The sequence below is a fragment of the Sorex araneus genome, chromosome 11 (genome assembly GCF_027595985.1).
Source record: "Sorex araneus isolate mSorAra2 chromosome 11, mSorAra2.pri, whole genome shotgun sequence".
Taxonomy (NCBI): domain Eukaryota; kingdom Metazoa; phylum Chordata; class Mammalia; order Eulipotyphla; family Soricidae; genus Sorex; species Sorex araneus.
The window spans coordinates 39,648,620-39,671,586 of NC_073312.1; the positions used below are offsets into that span (position 1 = coordinate 39,648,620).

At 39.6% G+C, this 22,967-nt stretch overlaps 1 protein-coding gene across 1 annotated transcript in view; it reads left to right on the forward strand.

Annotated features, from left to right (window-relative positions):
- Positions 1-22,967, forward strand: part of FRMPD2 (FERM and PDZ domain containing 2) — a 109,940-nt gene that overhangs the window by 47,968 nt on the left and 39,005 nt on the right. Inside the window, exons 13-16 of the mRNA XM_055118665.1 lie at positions 5,460-5,615; positions 8,902-9,090; positions 17,152-17,299; positions 18,537-18,545. Coding sequence (XP_054974640.1) covers positions 5,460-5,615; positions 8,902-9,090; positions 17,152-17,299; positions 18,537-18,545 — 502 coding nt within the window. The remainder of the gene's footprint in view (positions 1-5,459; positions 5,616-8,901; positions 9,091-17,151; positions 17,300-18,536; positions 18,546-22,967) is intronic.

Below are 22,967 nucleotides of genomic sequence, written 5' to 3' on the forward strand. Positions count from 1 at the left end.
TCCATGCTCTATGCTCTTCTCTGCATCTTCCTTTCATCCTTTATCTTGCAGAGGTGATTACTCAATGTGTTCATGATAGCAAATGACAGAAAATAAAGCTGAGTAATTTGAAACATGCAATTTCAAAATATGCAATTCATTGCCTCTTAAAACTGAAGTGCCCAGGTCCTCCTGCCTCTTTGATAAATCTCTGGTCATATCACAGATGATATTGGCTCTGCCCTCAGCACTGGAGACCTAACCACTGCTGAGGGCTTTCGAGGAGCAGGCCTCAAATTAGGTCAGCTGGGTTTGGATTTCCTGAATCTCTGGGGTCTGTTCCCCTCAGGTTCATCTTCAGTCATTTCCTGATTCTACCCCTTTGGGGGCAACGCAATATCAAGTGGAAAATGCCATGGGAATCCTGTGGGTTCTTGCTACTTCTGATAGGATCATGTGCCAATCGCTGTGCAGAGAGATGCCATATTCTGATAAGTTTGACTCAAGTCACACAGACACACAATTGCACTTATAGCATGCACACCTACAATAGAGAGGAGAAAGGCTCCCATTTCCCAAAAGAAGGGAAATGGTTGTACATGGCCAAATATGTTCTTTCCACCACCACTGTATACTTAGCGGTCAGAATGTGACATCCCTGACGAGTCATGTTTGCCAAGGTTGGCTGAAGTTCTGAGTGCTGAGTCACTGGGTTTAACCTTGTATTATAGGTTAAATTGTGGTCTCCCCAAATTCACATGGTCAGTCCCTAATACCCAGAACTTCAGAATGTGAGTGTATTTGGTGTTATGGTCTATTAAGAAGTGGTTGAGTTAAAATGAAGCTGCCTGGGTGGACCAGTCTTTTAGAATTGTTTCCTAAACTTCTTAACATTGCACATCCCTTGACATGTGTCCAGCTCAGTCACTGCTTACACTGTGTCCACATTTACCACTGCTGGGGTCCTTAGTCATTAGGACCAGTTTCCTCTTGCTTGCAATGCTACATTTGGGCATCTTGAGAGGAGAAGGGCCCAGACCTTTGGAGGGTACTCTAAGCCAGAGGTACTCCGGTGAATTAGTCAATCCCCTTCTTGCAGCTTCTAGTTTAATTTTGCAAATAGTTTGGGGAGGGAGGTGGCTCCCAGAAGAATTGTTCGGCCTTAGGAGCAAGTTCCATGGAGCAGAGGAGTAAACCTGGGATTGGACTCACATAAACTGAACCTAAACTTTGCTTCTTTCAGTTAGTAGCTACACAATCCTGAGCACACCTTTTAGATCCCTGGGTGTTTCAATTGCAAAAAGTCAACAACAGCATTTTACTATTGAGACTGCAGAGGGGCTGTAAGGACAGATTGTGAAAATGCACATATAGGGTACCTGGCATGTAGTAACTGCTATTTGCAAGCAACCCTTCCTCTTCCTGCAGAACTAGAAGTGCTTTATTATAGAGAGACACAGAGACTACCTTGTAGCCTGTGACTCAGACACATAATATCCAACCTGAGGCCCTAGTTTTACTTGAAAACTGCAGATAGGTCTACTAAAGGCATCCAGAGCTTCTGAGGAAGACCCGGATACAGGCCCACATCTTTCCCATAGAGTCATTTGCTCCACAGGCTCCAGGAGTCTGTATCCATCTCTCAGTGCCCCCTTTTAGCAACCCTGAGCACCTGACCAGCTTTTACTGACTACTCAGCTCCCACCTCCATCCCATTCTCCACTCCTCCGCCCCAGCTCCTCCCTAGCTCCTGATCAGCTTCAACCTTTCCCACTGTGCTGGGAACCATGGAGGTTCTGAAGTTCTCTCTGCAGCTCCCATACACCCCATCACCTCCCTGGCTTCCGCTTTCTTCAGTACATGAAGGCAATAGGTTATACAAATCTCTTCATTTGTGTATGCACTCACCCGGTCCTAATTTATGGAAGGTCTGATCCATGCTTGGCATCATCTAAGCCTAGTGTCAGTGCTGTAAAGACATTGTGATTTCCATTTGCAGTTGTGAGAAATTGCTTCTCTGTGAGGATAGGGAAACTAATAAGTGCACAGCCAGGACTCATTTCTAGGGTCTTGCTGGGCTAAATCCAGGGCTGTGTGGGCATGTCGAAGGCGGGGAGAATGGGCAAGAGGAGAGGCCCTCCCACAGCCTGTGTCTTTAGGTGGGCAGGAGGAAGCTGGCCCATTTAGCACACTGAAGATATCTCACTACAGCCGTAGCTTAATCAACTGTGGGGGTCGCTGCCAGTGGGATGTGGAAGAAACACAGGGAGCCTTCCTATGGGGCTTATATTTTGTTTGCTAACTGGTTCTGGTGCTGGAAAAAGAAATAATTTAGAAACCATTGTAGTGAAGACTGGGATCCACTGAAGAATTCTAAGCAGGGAAGTGACATGATTACATTTGCATTTTAAAAGGGAGACAAAGACAATTTGGCATAAAAATAAATCTGCTTAATTACATCATTGCATCCTAACAACTTTCCTTTGGGCACATTCTTTTTCAGCTTTTGATCACATGCAGGAATTTTTAAACTGTTGTAAACCTCACTGCATTAGATATGCATCCTGCATTCTCCCTAAATGGTATATGCCTTCCTGTGACCTTTCTACTGACCATTTGGGATGGCTATTCCTTAGCTATGATTGTTCAATGCTGAGCATAACCTAAAAAGTGCCGAATAAGTGGTAACTACTGTTAACATTCCACTTGCTTCTGATCTTGTTTTTTTAAAACAAATGATGTAGAAACAAATGTTTGTTCTGGGGCTTCTAGTTTGTGTTGGCTTTTTTTTGGTACATATTTCTAATAATAAGAGTGTATTTGATTGACCTAATCTTTCTCAAGACATTTTATGTTCACAGTAGGGTTGATTAGATGGTACAGAGAGAGAGAGAGAGAGAGAGAGAGAGAGAGAGAGAGAGAGAGAGAGAGAGAGAGAGAGAGAGAGAGAGAGAGCCTGATATCCTCTTTAATCCACTCACTCATACATGTCTTCCTTGCTATCAACATTCCCCAACAGAAAACACACTTATTTATGATTCATGAACCTAGATACATTCTTGTCACCCAAAGTCCATAGTATTAGGGGAGTCAGTCTTTGTTTTGTACATGTGGGTTCAGACAAATTTAACAAATGTAATAGTTTCACTGTCTGAAAAATCCTTTGTACTCCACCTATTTGTCCCTAACTCCTTCTCAACTCCTTACAACCACTGACTAATATTACTTTTTTCATAGTTTTATTTTCCAGAATGTCATATAATAATTGGAGTCATACAGCATATAGCCTTCTTCTTTTTTTTTCTTTTTTGCTTTTTGGGTCACACCCAGAGATGCACAGGGGTTACTCTTGGCTCTGCACTCAGGAATTACCCCTGGCGGTGTTCAGGGGACCATATGGAATTCTGGGTATTGAGCCTGGGTTGCGCGTGTGAAAGGCAAACGCTCTACCCGCTGTGCTATCGCTCCAGCCCCAGCATATAGTCTTCTTAAGAGAGCCTTTTTCTTCTTTTTTTAAAATATGCTTTTCTGGCTCTAACTTTTTTTGGTTTTCTTTCTGGGTCACACCCAGCGATGCTCAGGGGTTACTCCTGGCTCTGTACTCAGGAATTACCCCTGGCAGTGCTTTGGGGACCATATGGGATGGTGGGGATTGAACTTGGGTCGACGAATGCAAGGCAAATGCCTTAGCCACTGTACTATCTCTTTGGCACTAAGAGAGCCTTCTTTGCTTAGTTACATATATCTTCCACCATGGCTTATATTTCCATGGCTTGATAGTTAATTGCTTTTCAGTATACTAAAGAACATTTCATTGAATATGTGGTGTACCACAGTTTTAAAAAAATATCTATTTACCCACTGAAGGACATCTTTTTCTCCTAAGTTTGGGCAATTATAAGTAAAGCCACTATACACATTTATGTGCAGGTTTTTATGTGAATATATATTTTCAGCTAATTTTGATAAATCCCAAGGAGTCCAATTGCTGGATAGTATGGTAGTAGTATGTTTAGTTTTGTAAGAAATTGCCAGTTGGCTTCCATTTTGCATTTCTGTCAGCAGTGAATGTGAGTTCCTGTTGCTCCGTGTCCTCTCCATTACTGGTGGTATCAGTGTTCTGACTTTGACCATTATTACAGACATTCTTGATAACTTTTTAATACGCTAGATGGCTGAAATATTTCTTTTGTTTTTCTGAGATGAGATCAGGACCACCACGGGCCAGGCTTGTGCTGGAGAATCCTCAGTTCTGTCCACATAGGAATAGTCCTGTGCCATGTTGAAAACTTGGGAATCTGGCTGTTTCTTCCAAATCCCTAACAGACTCAATTGCTTATCCTAAGATGGCCATATTCGCCCACCTTTTAGCTGCCTTCCTCAAGGTTCATTGCAGTCACCTATGGGAAAATGTCTTGCTCAAAATGCCTGAGACCTGACTGAATGAGAAATATGAGGGCTAGATTAATTTCTTTTTTTTTTTTTTTGCTTTTTGGGTCATACCTGGCGATGCACAGGGGTTACTCCTGGCTCTACACTCAGGAATTACTCCTGGCGGTGCTCAGGGGACCATATGGGATGCTGGGAATCGAACCCGGGTCAGCCGTGTGCAAGGCAAACTCCCTACCTGCTGTGCTATTGCTCCAGCCCCTAGATTTATTTCTTGTTCTGCATTCCCTACTTTCTTCATTATGGGCAGAGGACACTGAGATGCCTTGTGCAGAGATTTCTGCTTCAGAGTCTGTATCAGGGAACCCAGCACCTAGAAGTGAGTGATGAAGGGTGTAAGCTTAGTCTCCTTAAAGAGTAATAATTAATGACAGTTCAGATTCAGGGCAGGGTTCCAGTGTCAGATCCCCCCTCATTCAGGGAGCCATCTGTCGATTGTCTTCTTGTAGAGAGATGTTGTCCCAGTCAAGACCTCTTGTATAAGTGGAGACAGTGGATGAGGGGCATAGGCAGATCAAAATGCTAAATGTGTGAAAACCAAATTTTAGGGCCAGGGATTTTCTGTACCTGTTGGGAAATGGCATGGGATAAGGAATATGTGAGGACTTTGGGTGAACCATCCAGTTTTTGCCACATGCAGGTAAAAACTAGATGGTTTGAAATTGATCCTGTTAAATAATTTCCACCTGTGCTCCCATCCATTTTGTCCATATGGTAGTAGTAATGTCCCCCTCTTAAAATCTCAGTTCTACTCAGTCGATGAGGATGAGAAGTGCTTTGTGGTCTGAGGAGAACTTGGAATTCAAAAGGGGCTCAAAAATGGGTATCTTATCCTTTTCTCCTCTATTCATGTCATGCAAATTGACTCCAATTTGAATATTGGAGTCAAAAAGTGATACGGGATGGGTCATTCAAAGGAGCATCTTTGCCCTGTGCCCTTGATAAGGAGCCTAATCTAGCCTGCAGACAGACTTCTATTGTGATACGAGTCCCTGAAAAGGCAGCCCTTATCTTTTGCATCTTATTTCCAGCAGGTAGAGAGTAAAGCCTATTTTCGAGCTGAAGATTATATCCCAGCCAGTCTGATTGAGAGGATGACCATGAATCGGGTGCAAGTCCAAGTGTCAGAGATGCACCGTCTCAGTCCTGTGCTCTGGGGAGAAGACGCTGAGCTGGAGTTCTTGAGGGTGAGGCTTCCATACCTGGGAGGTGGATGCTGATGTTCAGGGAGCACAGTCCAGACCCTCTAGGGGAGATTTCTCTGGGGCCCAGATGTGTGGCTCAGACTCATATCTGAGGTTTGAGCAAGGAACTAACGGCTCCAGCAGCAAAGGATTACACATCACCTCGTGGGGCTAAGAGGCTGCTGCAAGCAGATGGCATTGTAAATGGTCCCAAAATGTGGTTTAGTGGATTGGAGTGGTTATGGCAGGACCTTTCTTGTACCATAGAACTCCCAGTCACCTTTCTGCGAGCAAGAAGAACACATTTCTCAGATGACATGGGGGAGAGAGAGCTAAAGTGAAAATTGAGGTGTGAGTCTACTGCACAACATTGTAAGACCCCAAATATGGAGCCCTCCAGGTTCTTTCCTCTGCATAGTACATGATGTGGTTCATGCATTCAGGTAAACATTGCTCCACCATATTTTAATCCTACAAAACATCTCTGGAGCAAGATGTGTGACCTTATTTTTGGAGAAAAATCTGTTACCATGCTTTTGGGGACAAAGTAAGCCTCCAATGAATAGGCTTTGCTCACGTTGAGACATAGACCTGGGGCTGGAGCAATAGCACAGCGGGTAGAGCGTTTGCCTTGTATGCAGCTGACCCGGGTTCGATTCCCAGCATCCCATATGGTCCCCTGAGCACCACCAGGAGTAATTCCTGAGTGCAGAGCCAGGAATAACCCCTGTGAATCGCTGGGTGTGACCCAAAAAGCAAAAAAAAAAAAAAAGACATAGACCTTTGTTGGACCATGTACTGAGAATGGAGGTAGGAAGGAGATGATCGTTGCTTCTAGGGAGTCTCAAGTCTCATGGGGAGGCATACAGGTACTTAGAAGATGCAGCATTGCATATCTGTGCCATGATAACAGTACCAGTTACTCAAGATGGGAGGGAGTGGCTGCTCTGCTAATATGGATGAAGATGGGGTGTATGGGAAGAGCCCCCCAGATTACACATGGCAGGAAGCTTAGATGGAGCATTAAAGTTGGGGAGAAGATTCAAAAGGAAGATCCAGGATTTACACATTTTTCTATAAGAGTATCTAAACATGGATAGATATTATATGTGTTTTATTGCTTTAAGTAGAGATGGACTTTTGAAAGCAGAGCTTTCCAGGTGAGGGCTAGTCTTTTCGGAGGTAGTAGTGATTACTTAGTAAAATTGTTCAGACACTTAGCGCAGTGTGAACAAGTGAGCATTTTATATGAGAATTTATGGGAGAAATGCATTCATTACACTCCATAATCCAGGCTTGGAAAGTGTTCCCTGTCAAGAGGAGACAACATTCCCTTGACAATGGACACACAGGGACTTCCAAGTCATCAATGTGTTTGTGATGGAGAGTAGCCACAGAATCCCAGGCAAGGAGAGGCCAAGGAGACAGACCTCACTGTGCTCCTCCCTTCCCTGGTTGGATGATGAGAGAGGCAAAGGAAACTCCTCTCTCTGTAGCAAAAATATAAGCAATTTTTTCTTTAGTATTTGATAAAAATACTGAATAGTTTTGATTTTATTTGCATAGGATCTTATCAGTTTCAAGGAGCACTGATCTTCGATGGTTTCCCTTGGCCACTGGTTTTGCTGGTTTTCTATGTGTTGTCCCTGGCGCAGTCTTGATCAAGAGGGACTTGGTGACCTCTGGGTGTACCTCTTGTGATCATACAACAAATGTCTCTTAATTTGCCTGTCATTTGTAAAAGTAAATATGTGCCTGAGACTGTGCCTTGAGCAGAGAATTCAATTATATTTTGATGTATTCATCCTTCACTCTTTATTATATGCATTCCCATGTGTACATGCATATATATTTAAAATTGGATTTATATTATACATGCAGTCTTGTACATTTTTATAATCACAAATCACTAAAATCTTGACGCTTTTAAAGCAACACATGGTGCACCCTGTTTTTTTTCCCCCCTTAATATCCCATTGTTTTTAAATATGGGATTATATAAAGAATACTGAGATTAACATTTAGCTGCGTTTCTACTTAATTCCTTAGGGATAGACTTTTTGGGGAGGAACTGCAAGACCAAAGGTTATAAGCATTTTGCATACTATTGATATATAATGTGAAGACTTTCTGTGTTGCAGTCATTCCTGCATGTTTCTTGTCTGCTCTGCAGGGTGTAAGTGTCCAGAGGACCCTGACTCTTGAGAATACATCTTAGAGACCTTTACTCCATGAACAGACATTGGATGATTTAATTACAGCTCCCTGTAGTTCTGCTTTTTCATGATCAGATGGCGCCTGTTGGCCTCCAATTCACTGATAACTAATTCTGCTAGTTCATCATCTCATGCTAGAAGTCTTGGCAGAATTCCAGATTGGATAACACTGAATAGAATACCTTGTCTGCAAGATTCACAACTATATTAACATATTAGTCCCATAACAACCTGTTTACAATTAACTCGACGTTTTTCAAACTTTCAAAGCCATTAAACATTTTTCTACATAACTAAAGGTTATTTTCTGCTAAAATCTTTCTTGTCTTTAAAAATTATGCTGTTGAAATCATACCGATAACATCTTGTATTTTTTTCACTTAATAGTATAACTTATGTTTTTTTAGATAGTTATAATTACTTTATAAACATTATTTATAAAGGCTGATAATTATTTTGAAGCTGATATAGCCATTTTGGAATCATTAAGCTTTAAAACCTTGTTCCCTTAACCCATGGGGATATGCAAAACGTTTTTTAAAATTACTTTTTGTTAAAAACATGGTGATTTAAAAAGTTGTTCATTATACAGTTGTTTCAAGCATTTAGTGTCCAGTCACCACCAGTGTGACCTTCCCTCCACCAATATTCTCAATTTGCCTCCCAATCTCAATCTGTCCCGTTAGGCACACAATAAAGTTAGTTATTACTTATCCCAATAAAACTTTAAGGAATAAAAATAGAATGATCAAATAAATCAGTAAGAGTCAATTTGTGATTACCATATGGAAGATAGGTTTATCTGACTGGGTCTCAGTTTTCCCATCTGTAAAATGAAAGGATCAGGGCAGCTAATACTGGAGTAGACCTTGATGAGCATAATTGGTAAAGGAATCCCTTACCTTCTGATGGTCTGGAAGACTCTAAATCCTAAAGCCGTGTTTATAAGATTATTACTTTATTGTACTATTTTCAGAATAGCTATGTTCCACGTGTTTATGGAATTGTTTGAAATCTTTTATCTTGGTGTGCCTGTCTTTTCTAGCTGGGCTTCTAATTGGTTTTCCATCCAGGTCACTCAGCAGCTCCCTGAATATGGAGTGCTGATTCACCGAGTTCTCCCAGACAAGGCGAGGCCTGAAGGGGTGAAGATGGCCTTGGGAATCTGTGCCGAGGGTGTCATAGTCTATGAAGAGAAAAACGATAGCAGAATTGCAACTATACGGTTTCCGTGGAGAGAAATCGGGAAGATTTCGACTTACGTGAGTGTCTCTCGGTTGATGAATGGCCCATCCTTCACTTTCCTTTGATCTGCTGTCCGTTGGAGAGAGCAGTGGTGTGGGCGATCTGCTCCTGACCTGAAAAGCCACAGCCTGTTCTCTACTGGTGACCCTGAGGCACAGTAGCCTGTTTGGAAGAAGGCTGCAGGGATGTGAGTAGTGGGAGGCTGCTACTCCCCTGCCTTCTCTCTCGTGGCATCTCCCTCTCACTCCCACTGAACAGCCATCCATCTGTAGGACCACACTTCCCCTGTGGGCAAAGAATCCATCCATGTGGAGATCTAGGTCAAGGACGGGAGATAGGAGAGGAATAGGCATTGTGCTTAAAGGGGAATTTGCAAGGGTTTGAAATTTTTTCCTTGTTTTAATTTTCCCTGGATGTACAGTATACCAAAAGCAACTGACCTGTCTTCTATTAGTTCAGGTATGATATGGCACCTTGAGGATGGCAAACTTTTGGGAAACATTGAAAGTTTTAAAAAGTCTTTAAATAAAGTGCCTAATTAAGCACATTTGAAATCCTACAAAACACAATGAGCATGAGCATTTCTATTTTTGAATTTAGGTACTTTTTTTGCATTGAAAATGTCACCACTGACGCCCTTTCACTGTTGGTGGGAATGCCGACTGGTCCAGCCTTTCTGGAAAACAATATGGCCATTCCTCCAAAAACTAGAAATTGAGCTTCCGTATGACCCCACAATACTACTTCTGGGAATATATCTCAAGAGTGCAAAGAAGCACAGTAGAAATGACATCTGTACCTATATGTTCATTGCAGCACTATTCACAATAGCCAAAATCTGGAAACAAGGCAAGTGCTCAAGAACAGACGACTGGTTAAAGAAACTTTGGTACATCTACACCATGGAATACTATGCAGCTGTTAGCAGAGATGAATTCATGAAATTTGCTTATAAGTGGATAGACATGGAGAGTATCATGCTAAGTGAAATGAGTCAGAAAGAGAGGGACAGATATAGAGGGACTGCACTCATTTGTGGAGTATAAAATAACATAACATGAGGCTGTCACCCAATGACAGTAGATAAAAGGCCCAGGAAGATTACTCCATAGTTGGAAGCCTTCCTCAAGAACAAGGTGGGAGGGGGAAGGCGCGGGGAGAAGGCAGCTTTAATAGAGAAGGGATCACTAAGAAAATGATGGTTGGAGGAATTGGTCGGAGTGGGAGATGTGTGCTGAAAGTAGATAAAGGACCAAACATGATTACCTGTCAGTATCTGTATTGCAAACAATAATGTCCAAAAGTAGAGAGAAAGTATGGGGAATATTGTCTGCCATGGAGGCAGGGGGAGGTGGAAAAGGTGGCGTATACTGGGGATATTGGTGGTGGGGAATGTGCACTAATGGAGGGATGGGTGTTGGATCATTGTGTGATTGTAACTCAGACATGAAAGCTTGTAACTGTATCTCACAGTGAGTCAATAAAATTTAAAAAATGTATACTGAGGTAAAAAGAAAAGAATTTAAAAAAAAAGAAAATGCTCCCACAGCAGGCTGCTGACCTATTTGCCTCGCTGGGGGCAGCTCTGTCACTCACTGCGCTCTTACTTTAGAGATGATTTCATTATAAATTATAATGTGATCTGTGAAATAATTTAGTTTTTCTATTTGTTTTTTTATAATCTCTTATGGTTTTAAGTTTTAATCATGAAATCTTTTGTGTTTAAAATAAAAATTATCCTATGGTGTTAGGGTTTCCAAAGTAGACTAGAATTGATTTTTACTCATTTTCTCAAAAATTTTATCATATTTTTTTGTCATGGCTGTTGAAATTAACGTATTGTGAAGATGTGATTCTTGGTGGACTAAAAAATTAGTGATTTCTTTGCACTTAGGGAAAAAATTTACACCTAAAAACAAATAATAATTGAGCATAATTTATCTCAACTCATTAATATGACCTTTATACTATCATAAAACGGACTTTTCTCTAAATATTTTTTACCATAACTAAAGTAAATAATATTTACATTTTTGAAGTATTTAGAATTTTAATGGCTTTGAATTACTATACCTTAACTGAAAGAGCATTTAAATAATTTATATTATTGTTTTACTCCCTAATTTTTTTCCTCTTTGGGGGGCCATACTCTACAATGCTAAGGGCTTTCTTCTAGCTCTGCAGTTAGGGATCACTCCTGGCAGGGCTCAGAGGACCATATATGGTGCTGAGGATGATACCCAGGTCAGCACATGCAGAGTAAATAAATGGCTTACCCATTGTAGTATTTCTCCAGTCCTCCTTAGTTTCTTTATGTCAAGTTTGGTTGTTCAAAAATATAACTTCTATCATTAACTCTTCAGAAATTTTATTGTGATTTGCTTTAAAACGTGCATAGAAATAGATAGCTCAAAAAGGAATTTTGGGAGGCAAAGAGTTAGTACTATGGTTAAGGCACTCTTCTTGGGTTTGATTCCCAGTTCCATATGGTCCTCGAGCACAAATGAATGTGGCCCAAGAGGCCCTCTGCACCTCTGGGGTGGCTCTGGTATTTTTACACCATAGGGCATAAACAGTATTACATCCTTAGGCCCTTGCATTGAATTGCCTGCCAGGTTGGCAGAGAATTACTGGTGGGATTCCTGGATCAAGCACTGTTTGGGACTCCTCTCCCACTGCTAACTTTCCTCCAGAAAAGAGTAATTTTGAAAAATAGAACTACTTGGAGTCACAAAATTAAATAATCCCTTTAAGTAAATTCTTTATATTTAAGTAGGTTTAGTTTTTATAGATTATCACCCCCAACCAGAAACTATTTTTTGATTAAAACTGGAAAGAAATTAGGTTCCCATGGTAAACTCAGTAGCATTTTATTATTATTCACTGTATCACTGTCATCCCCTTGTTCGTCGATTTACTTGAGTGGGCACCAGTTACGTCTCTATTGCATTCAGCCCTGAGATTTTAGCAGCCTCCTTTACTCGTCTTTCCCAACAATTGGAGGCTCTTTCAGGGTCAGGGAAATGAGACCTACTGTTACTGTTTTTGGCATATCGAATATGCCACGGGGAGATTGCCAGGCTCTGCCATATGGGCGGGATACTCTCTGTAGCTTGCTGGGCTCTCTGAGAGATATGTATATATCATATTATTATTATTATTATTTTAAATTTTTTTAAAAAATTTGCTTTTTGGGTCACACCTGGCAATGCACAGGTGTTACTCCTGTATTATTCACGCAGGTGCTTGGGGAACCATATGGGATGCTGGGAATTGAACCTGGGTTGACCGTGTGCAAGGCAAATTCCCTACCTGGGATTATCGCTCCAGCCCCTCAGTAACATTTTAAAAGAACCAAACTTGTTACTAATTAGGATGTCTATTTTGCTTTATTTTTGTTTTGGGGCCACACCCAGAGAGATGTTCAGTGGTTACTCCTGGCTCTGTACTCAGGAATTATTCCTGGAGGTGCTGGGGGAACCATCTGGGATGCCGAGGATCAAACATGGGTTGATCATATACAGGAAAATGCCTTGCCTTTCCCACTGTACTATCACTCCAGCCCCCTCGTCGGAATCTCTATGACTTGAGAACCATCTTTTTATTCAGCACTAATGTCTTTTTTTTATGAAAAAGTCATTGCATGAGTGAAGTTATAAGTTGCTTGTCACCATCATTTTCTTGCACAGAAAATGCCTTGAACTTTTCATGCTTCTGCAAGCACAAAATGAGGAAATCCAGAACAATATGAGCATGAGCTCAGGAAGCTGTTTTCAAATTTGCCTAATTAATGGAGGAAGCCAAAATTCTTCAAGCAATTACAGATCATTGATTTTGTGAGCCTGCAGGGATGTACCAAGGGAAATAGAGAAAAATGCTGTTTCCTAAGAATAAGATTTGTAGATGCATCGGAAACCTATCATGACAGAGACTAAGTCAGTTTAGAAGATTATCCAATCTTCTATGTCTCTTTTGAAGAATATACCATATTAGTAATTGTTTTGGGATATTAGCAGTAATTAAAATGACTGAAGAGGAGAGCAGGGGCAATAAAAATGAGGCAACATTCAAACAAGGATACATTCTTTTATGAAAAGAAGAATCCAAAGTCCCAAACACAAGCCATAGCATGAAAATAAATATTGAGAACTAGGAATCACCACCACTTGTGAATCTTAAGAGTTGAACAAAACACCACAAAATCGCAAACGTCCAAAGATAATATTATAATTTATTAATTTTATTAATTCTGTAAATTCTAATTTTCTATCTCTTTTCACATTTCGTGGTGTGTACTCATTACTTTTCTACATGATGACAACTTTATACTATCATCTTCTCTTGAGAGGATAAAAACATAATTCAGTCTTTCTTCTAGCACAGCTGATTGGAAGTTGCTTTTATCATTGATAACATGCACAAAACATGCAGGTTGGCATGGAGAAATTTTGGCTTTTCATAGTGTTCCTTCAAATTTCTATGCTCTGTGTGAAGAAAATTGGATAAATTCTCATAAAGAAGATGAATATTGTATAGTGTCCTGGCAATGTAGTTCTTTGAATTATCTCACATCACCTGGAGGAGTGATACATACCTTATATACGATTGGGTGGTTTTGAGTACTAAGCTGAAGTTTTTTTCTGCAGAGTGGCTTCTGGCTCTGTTCATTTCAAACCTTGTTCCCCTCCAAATTCAAACCATATACTTTTGCTGTTGGGTGTTGGAGAGCTCAGTCAGTTCACATGGTCACCAGCCTTCTCTGAAGCTTTAGGTGACACTTCTGGAATGTCTGACAATAAGCTATTGCCAAAAGAGTCTACATGCCACATCTCACCCTCTATTTTGTGGAATCTGTTTCCATACTGTAAAACACCACCTCTGGTGATAAGTGGTAGTAGTTGCCATGGAAAGTTTGTGGTGTTGAACAGGTGAAAGCATCTTACTTTCGTGCTTCATCAGGGTATTTAACACATGGCAGGGTCCCTCCTGGGACTGGCTGTCTACTTGAGGGCCTGGGAGCCTTAGCCATGTTAGCTCGGACAATTACACCTCTGCTTGGAAGAATATTACTACTCTGGAAAGATGGGCCAAGTCAAACAAACTAGGCTGCGAGTGAACAGCAACATCAAAAAATCTACATTCAAAAATGATAAAACCTTGCTTTGAAAAACAGAATACGACTTTAAGAAAGCATCGTGGCTGTAGGTACTGCAATGACAGGGGTTAAATGTGTGTTCATATTTGTCAATCTTGACCGGAAGATGTCACCATTCCTAGCTATTTGTCACCACACACTTGGTGTTGATTGGAAACTTTTCCTGAGGTGGACAGAACTGCCTGGTTGTCTTTTCCATGTAATTTAAGCATAGTAATATAAAGAAAGTAATAGTTGGATTAAAAAAATGAGGTTCAAGTTCAACAGCAGTAGCTTGTCTCTGTAAAAGCTTTCCGGCAGATAGAAACTTTCTATTAAATGATGTTATCAAAATAGAAAAAATATCCAAACTGCTACAGCTGAGACTATTTTAAGCTTTCAGTCAAGAAGTCAAATAAAAATTTCATGCTCTCATATTTAATGCTTTATAACCTTGTTGTCCAAAAGTTTTGCTGAGAGTTTGTATAGTTTCCTTTTTTACTGTTTTTCTTTTTCTTTTTTTGTAGTGCCAGGCATAGATCATGCAAGACATGAGTGCTACCACTGAGTCACATCCCTGGTCCTATGAGAATTTATGAGTTGTTGGAATTGTATACAAGACTGGTGTGTGTGTGTGTGTGTGTGTGTGTATTATTCTCTCTTTTCAGGCTTAAGGAATAGTTATTAAATAATGACTTTCTTCTTTAATTTGTTCATTTAATTTTTTTATTGAGGCATTGTGACTTATAAAGTTACTTATGATTGAATTTGAAGTATACAATGTTCCAACATCAATTTCTTCACCAGTGTCCACTTTCATCCACCACTGTCGCCAGTTTTCCTCCCACCCCCAGCCTGCTTCCATGACAGGCATTTTTATTTTTTTAAGCATTGTGATTTTTCTTTTCTGTTGCTGACCAGCACCACCTCCTGCTCCAGAGAGGTCACTTCCCTCCGCCATTGTTACAATGTTCCCCTCACCATCCTAAATCACTAAGCTTCCGGTTGAGGACCAGTTCTCAAGTTCTCAACTTCTGTTACCTTTATTAATTTATTATTTATTAATCCTCTACTATGTTTCTTTATATCCCACATTATCTAAAAAGATTTGATATCTGAGTGACCTTAACATAAAATTATCAACACTGTATGAAAGCACATCAATGTTTGGATTACAAACAAATATTCAACTTTGGAAACATGGATAAAATGAACAATAAAGTAGTTTAAGCATTATTATAATTTGGATACTAAGGAAGAATTATTAAGACTTGCAGAACAGTATCTATAAATTTTCAAAACACAATATTTAAAACTACTATAAAGAATATAAATCAGTTGGGTTAAAATCCATTCACATTATTATAAGGAGACTTTACATTATGTTTGTCAATAAAAGAACATGTAAAGAATAATCAGATTATTTAAAATTAGGTTAATGGTAAAGATTTTTTTAAATTTATTTTTAATTTTTTATTTTTATTTGTTTATTTCAATTTTTTTAAATTAATGAATCACCGTGGGGGTACAGATACAGGTTTACATATTCTCGTGCTTGTGTTTCAGTCATATACAGCTTGAGTATCTATCCCTCCACCAGTGCTCATCCTCATCCTCCGCTGATGACCCCATCATCCCTCCCACCCACTCCCACCCCATCCTCCTCCCCACCCTGCTTCTTTGGCAGGGCATTCACCTCTGTTCCCTCTCTCCCTTTCTTTGGGTATTGTGGTTAGTAATGGAGGTCTTGGGTGGCCAATGTGTTTGGTCTATAGTCTGCTCCGAGCACGCCTCTCCCATCCCGAACAGGTCCTCCCACCACATTTTTGCTTGGTGTTCCCTTCTCTATCTGAGCTGCCCTTTCCCCCAGCATGTGAGGCTGGTCTCCAAGTCATGTAAAGAAGATTTTTTAGAGGAAACAACAATTTCCTGCTTTTTGTTAATTTTGCTTTGTATGTGGAATTTCTTAGAAATGATTATTACGAATTAAAAGGGATCAAGATTAAAGAGGATTAGGAGTTTCAGTCATTTCTTTAAGGTATATACCCTATATTAACAAGGTAAAATTGATTTAAAGTTTTTATTTAAATAGCTAGAATCACTAAGATAGAGATTTTATTTGAAAACTATAGGACGAATTAATATTTAATAAAATTTCTGTTGCTTTGTTAGAATTATGCATAGCAAAAAGTTATGATTTTTCCCCACAAGTCTCCAGATAAATAATCCCAGGTAGAAAACCCTCCTGAATTTATCTTAGTGAGCTACGTGAGTATTATTACTTCATATGTGTTCTTGAAGGCACAAATGTGAAAAAGCATTTTGATGTTGTCACCATAATTCCTACAATATTTTTAGCACTCTGGGATGCTTACTCGTCTGTAGAATTAGGATAATGACAACCCCTTGCTCCACCTCTACTATTTGTAGTTTTGAAGATGCAATGAATTAATGCCTCAGAAAGCACTTAGAACAGACCTCGCACTTAAGGGCAAAAACTAAGAAACACATAAGGTGCTTTTTATATTTTTGCAGTTTTATTAACTGAGATTTCCCTTCCTCCGTCAACTATGTACAATGAAAACTATAGGTATATTTAATGATCTTTCAAAATGTTTACCAAGGATTCTGTTTACTTTTGCTGAAGGCCAGCTGAGTATCTCACTCACTTCATGTTTTCACTTGGTACCTACTTAGCAGAGAGGAATACCTGAAAAAATTTGATTTATGATTGAAGGAAAAATAAAAGAAGGGAGTTTACTTAAGCAAAAATACTGGCTCATCACTAGCCATGATAATACTGGCCCTGTACGCTGGATGCTGAATCCATTGCTCCCCAGTTCAGGACTCCAGCATTTGATCACTGTCTGGAGAGTTGTGTTTCAATGGATTGGCAATATATGTTAAGAGAACTGATATATTAAAGTCTGTTTACTTCCTTCAGCGGAAGAAGTTTACCATCACAAGCAGCATCACTGGGATAAAGCACATATTTGTCACTGATTCAGCCAAGACCTGCAAATATTTACTGGGTCTCTGCTCTGCTCAGCACCGATTTAATGCTCAGATGAGATCTCAGGGAATTGCAACTGGTGAGTAGGCAATATATTCTCTACTTCCTATCTGGCATACTTGTTATTTCATAAAACCATAATTTATATAATTAGATACAATTTACCTGGAAACTTCCAAAATATCTTAAATCTTCCCAAACCAAAGAAATACAAAATTTAAAATCCATAAAAATGAGAAAATAATACAAAACCACAAAATTTTAAGTGGAAATACAACTTTTTCTCTTAACATTGGTAAACATTAGAATAAATAATATTGGGAGCATTAATTGCAAAATCTTTCTATGTGTGTTGGAAGCACATATATTTTAAGCCTTAAAATTTCAGGTTCTTTTGGCCATGTAATTTAAGTAGTATATAGATGTTTATCCAAAGAATAATAAATATAGAAGTACACAACATTTTATGCTCACGGGTGATCCCTGGAACATTACTTATAACAGTGAACATTTGGAAGGAAACGAAAATATCCAAAAGCAGAAGACTATTTTAAGAAATCATAGCACATCTATTTAATTTAGATGCTAAGTTCAGTTTTTTGGGGAGAGTGATGCCATTTGAAAATGACATGATATGGTGCTAAGTGTAGAAAATCAAGATATGAAACTGTATCTAGAACTGTCTGATAGAACTTAGCATGATGACAGAAATATCTACACTATTCTATATGCGAGTTACAGCCAACATGTATCTACAGAGCACTTGAAAAGTGGCAAGTACAAACGAAAAACTACATTTTAAAATTCTATTCAGGGGCTGGAGAGATAGCACAGCGGGTAGGGCGTTTGCCTTGCACGTGGCCGACCCGGGTTCAAATCCCAGCATCCCATATGGTCCCCTGAGCACAGCTAGGGGTAATTCCTGAGTGCAGAGCCAGGAGTAACCCCTGTGCATTGCCAGGTGTGACCCAAAAAGCAAAAAAAAAAAAAAATTCTATTCAAATTTAATTAAAATATATTTAAATGTAAGTTTCCATGTATACTTATAGTATTATACAGCATGGTTTGGGGCACCCTGATACTGGCATGGCTTATTTGAACATACTAGAAAACACGGAGAAATATAGAAAATGAACTTCTCCAAAATTTTATTTATTGTCTTTGCAGGTATGATTGCTTTTCTTCTGTATGTTTTTCAGTATTTATCAAACTTTCAACAATGAAGTTGTATAACCAATACGAGTAGAAACTAGATTAGTTAAAATGTGACCACACTTCACATAAGCCTAGTTAATGTTTACTGAGTATTTAGGAAGTGCTATTTAGTGATTTTCCCGGGCATTGTGCTAAGTCATTATGTGAATTATCTCTTTCCTACTTACTATCTTCTCTAACTGCAGTTGTCGGTAAGTCCAGAGAGAGGTAACTAGCATTACTGGGAGAAGCAACAGAAGCTTGGAGAAATTAAGTAATATGTCAGATGGCCGCTGGTGGGACAGAATTTGAATCAGTGACTCTCAGTCTAGTTCCTAAGCACCTCACTCCCAAAATATGGCCTTTTCTTTTCTTTTTCTTTTTTTTTTTGCTTTTAGGGTCACACCTGGCGGTGCTCAGGGGTTACTCCTGGCTGTGCACTCAGGAATACTTCTGGTGGTGCTCAGGGGTCCGTATGGGATGCTGGGAATTGAACCCGGGTCGACCTCGTGCAAGGCAAATGCCCCACCCGCTGTGCTATCACTCTAGTCCCCCAAATATGGCCTTTTAAAGACCTGGTAGCTTGAAATTTGAGCTAGAAAGATTTGACTTTAAGTGCTGATTTTATCACATTTACTTCTAATCCCTACAATTTTCTCTTCTCTGGTAATAAGCATATAACATAGTGGTTTCACTCTTTGTATTTATAGAGCTGTCTTTCATGTGCTTCACCTAGGAGCTTGGTAGGAGTGTAGAATCCCAGACCCCTCCCCCTCTCCAGACCTGCTGAATTTGAACCTCCATTTAGAAGGGTCCAGGTGACTAAGATGCACAAAGAAGCTTGAAAAAAAATGAGTTGAAATGAAGCCTTGGAGTCTAGTAGGTTCAGGGTAATTCCACTTAGAAGCTGCATGACTTTGAACAACTCACTTATCCTGTGTCTCAGTGTCTCCAGTTGACCATATTGGTTAAAACGGTGCATTTGTTCTATGCACCACCGGGATATGTGTGATGTTTCTGGCTCCACATTCAGTGTTTATTGCTCAACAGAAGTGGTAATGGCAACTTCTCCTGCTATTGGAGATTTTGTATGGGGTCAGAAAATCCATGGGGGTATTGTGTCACTGGACCCTTAAGTCGCAGAATAGGGGGTTAACTGGAAAATAAAATTGCTGAGAATTTTGACGCAGAAATAAATAGAAAGTGAAGGTGGATATTATTTGCAGGAAAATCAAATCAATAAATATTTAATATAAATGTCAGAGTGACATTATTAGGATATTTTCAGGGAACTGGAGATAATGAATGTAAATTAATTATATTCTATCTGCTATTGCTGAGATGCAGTGTAAAAACATCACCAACATTGCTTTTATTGCCTGATATCAGTGAACATAAAATATTTATAAAAACTCCTTGAACTCACTTGTGAAATTGCTACCACTAAGCCTCATTTGCCCTTTTCCCAAACTGCAAATTCTCCCATTATATGAGTTTTCGGAAACCTACTATTTGCATGAAAAATATTTTAGACAAATTTTGACTCAGTTGATGCTGTTTTATTTTTTCTGGATTTATTGACATATTATTATATGAAGCATATGTGAGTTTAAGATATAAAATATGATGATTTGATACATGTTTTTGTTGGAAAATTATGACACAGTAAGACAGTTAACGACTCTACCTTCACTGAACTTCCATTTTCTATGTGTATTGATAACATTTAAAATCTATTTTTAACTTTTAAGTATGTAATACAGGATTGTTAACTACAGACACAATGCTGAAACTAGTTATCCCCAGGGGCTGGAGCTATAGCACAGTGGGTAAGGCATTCGCACGCAGACCAACCCGGGTTTGATTCCTCCACCCCTCTCGGAGAGCCTGGCAAGCTACCGAGAGTATCTTGCCCGAATGGCAGAACCTGGCAAGCTCCCCGTGGTGTATTCCATATGCTAAAAACAGTAACAAGTCTCACAATGGAGACGTTACTGGTGCCCGCTCGAGCAAATCGATGAGCAACGGGATGACAGTGATACAGTGACAGTGACAGTTATCCCCAGAACTTATTTATCTTATAACTGGGAGTTTGGACCTTATGGCCAGCATTTCCCCATTTGTACCCATTCTCTGGCAACTGCCATTCTGTTCTCCATTTCTATAAATTCAGGTTTCCATGTCTCACTTTTAATTCTCTCAAGGTCCACGTATGTTGCTGCAAATGGCAGATACCTTTCTGTTTTATGATGGAGTAATATTCTGTTGTACAGATAGCCATGCATCACTTAATGCTTTGGTTAGTGTTGGACTGCATATAAGACAGTGACCCTAACAGGGTGTACAATATAGCTAAGGAGTGTGATAGATAATCTAGGTTTGTGCACTTATACACTATGATGTTCATGTAATGACAAAATCACCCAACAGTACATTTCTCCAGAATATTTATCCCTGTTGTCAAGTGATGCAGGACAGTATGTACATATTTTTAAAAGTCTTTACTGATAATGGGCCCTGAAATTTCCATGTCTTGGATATTGTGAATAATTATGTCCACATTGAGGGCAGATGTCTTTATTTTTTTTTCTTTTTGGGTCACACCCAGCAATGCTCAGGGGTTACTCCTGGCTCTGCACTCAGGAATTACTCCTGGCGGTACTTGGGGGGGACCATATGGGATGCCCGGGATCGAACCCAGGTCAGCCGTGTGCAAGGCAAATTGCCTACCAGCTGTGCTATTGCTCCGGTTCCAGAGGGCAGATGTCTTCTTGAGGTTGTACTTTTTAAAATTTTCTTTTGTTAGTTATATATAAAAAAATAGAATTATTGAATCGTATAGTATTTCTATTTTTAGCTTTTTGAGGGCCCTACTTATTGTTTTCTACTGCCATTTTGCTAACTTACATTCGCATCCACAGTGCATAGAGGTTGCTTTTCCTCCATATTTTCACCAGTACTTGTTATTTCTTACCTCTTGATAATAGGCATGATGTGGTATCATATGGTATTCTTGATTGGCATTTTCCTGGTGAATTATGATGCTAAGCACATTTTTATGTACCTGTTTTATGTATTTTGGTTAGGAAACCTAGACCCTTTATTTTCCTATAGAGTGTTCTTTATATCAGAAACTCTCTCTTGTAGATGCAATTTTACAATGATACATCTAGTTGAGAACTAGCTATCACCACCACATACAGATTTCAAACTCATCATGTCTATAATTGAGCTCATCTTCACTACTCACTTGACCGTGATCTTCATCGTGCTGAAATGAGATCACCCACCTTCACTCTGAAGGATATGTAGAGGATTTAGAACTACACCTTCTCTTTTCACCCCATCTGTCATCAGGTGCTCTTGAACAATTCTTTACTATATTCTCTCTAATTCATCCTGTTAAGTAACTTTTCAAAAGGGTCAATTTGATTACATTTTTCCATTCTGAAATGTTGTCAGTGCAGTTTGCAGAGACAAGCTGGTACGTCATAGGATGGCATATCAGAATATTTCCATTCTGACCCCAGCCCTCACTTATTTCTGACCTTGATTTTTTTTTCACTCTATTCTCCAGTTATACTGCATGCCAGTTTTCAGGTTGCTGAATCTATGAGGAAATCTTAAGGTCTCTCGCCCCTGTCTACAATACTTTTCCTTTTCCAGCCTCAGGCAATGAAGATGAACTCAGTGACTCAAGGAAAAGTCACAGAGACCTCCTTCCCAAACACTTCGATGTGAGGGCAATCTGGCCGTGACATCTCTCACCCCATTGATCGCCAGGGTTGATTCGGCTGATCTGGCTGGCGAGGCGGGTGTCCCCTTCCTCCCTCACCACTCCATGAGCATCCCTCCCGAAGCTGCACACTAGGTCGAAGAGGATGGTCTTCCTCGAATAGAGACGGACTGGTCTTTGGTCAAGGGTATTCGAGTAGCTGCGCTCCCCTGCTAGAACCTCCAAACAAGGTCTCAAGGTCCAAAGACTCTTTTGTCATATACATAAAGTTGACCACCTCTTCTTTAATGAAGATTCTATCTTCTCCCTATCATTATTATTTGTAGAAATAACTGCCACCTGGTTGGCAGTTGACTGGGAGCTCCTTGTCATCAGGGAGGGCTTTAAATTCTTCAGCACAGAGCAGACATATGTAAGTGGGAGGTTGTTCGTGTTTATTTAACAAATGGCTGGATGATTAGTGTGGAAATATAATCATGCATTAATCATTTTTCTGTTTTATTATATTTTAAATTATTTTTGATTATTTATATTTTTAATTATGATCAGTAGTGTTGCAACAAACATTATTGCCAGAACTTTAGTATCTTGTATTGCTTCTTTTAAAAATTAAATTTAATACTTAGAGTTATATTACTTTAAATTAATCCTGGGAGTATAATTATTCTGAAGACTAGAATATTTCTTTCTTCCTTTTCTTCCTTTGGTTTGTTGTTGTGATGATGGGACATCACACACATGTCCTCAATTGTGGTACTCAAAGACTTGGTTGCAGTATGCATTCGCTTTTTTGTTGTGGTGGTTTTGTACCAGAGAT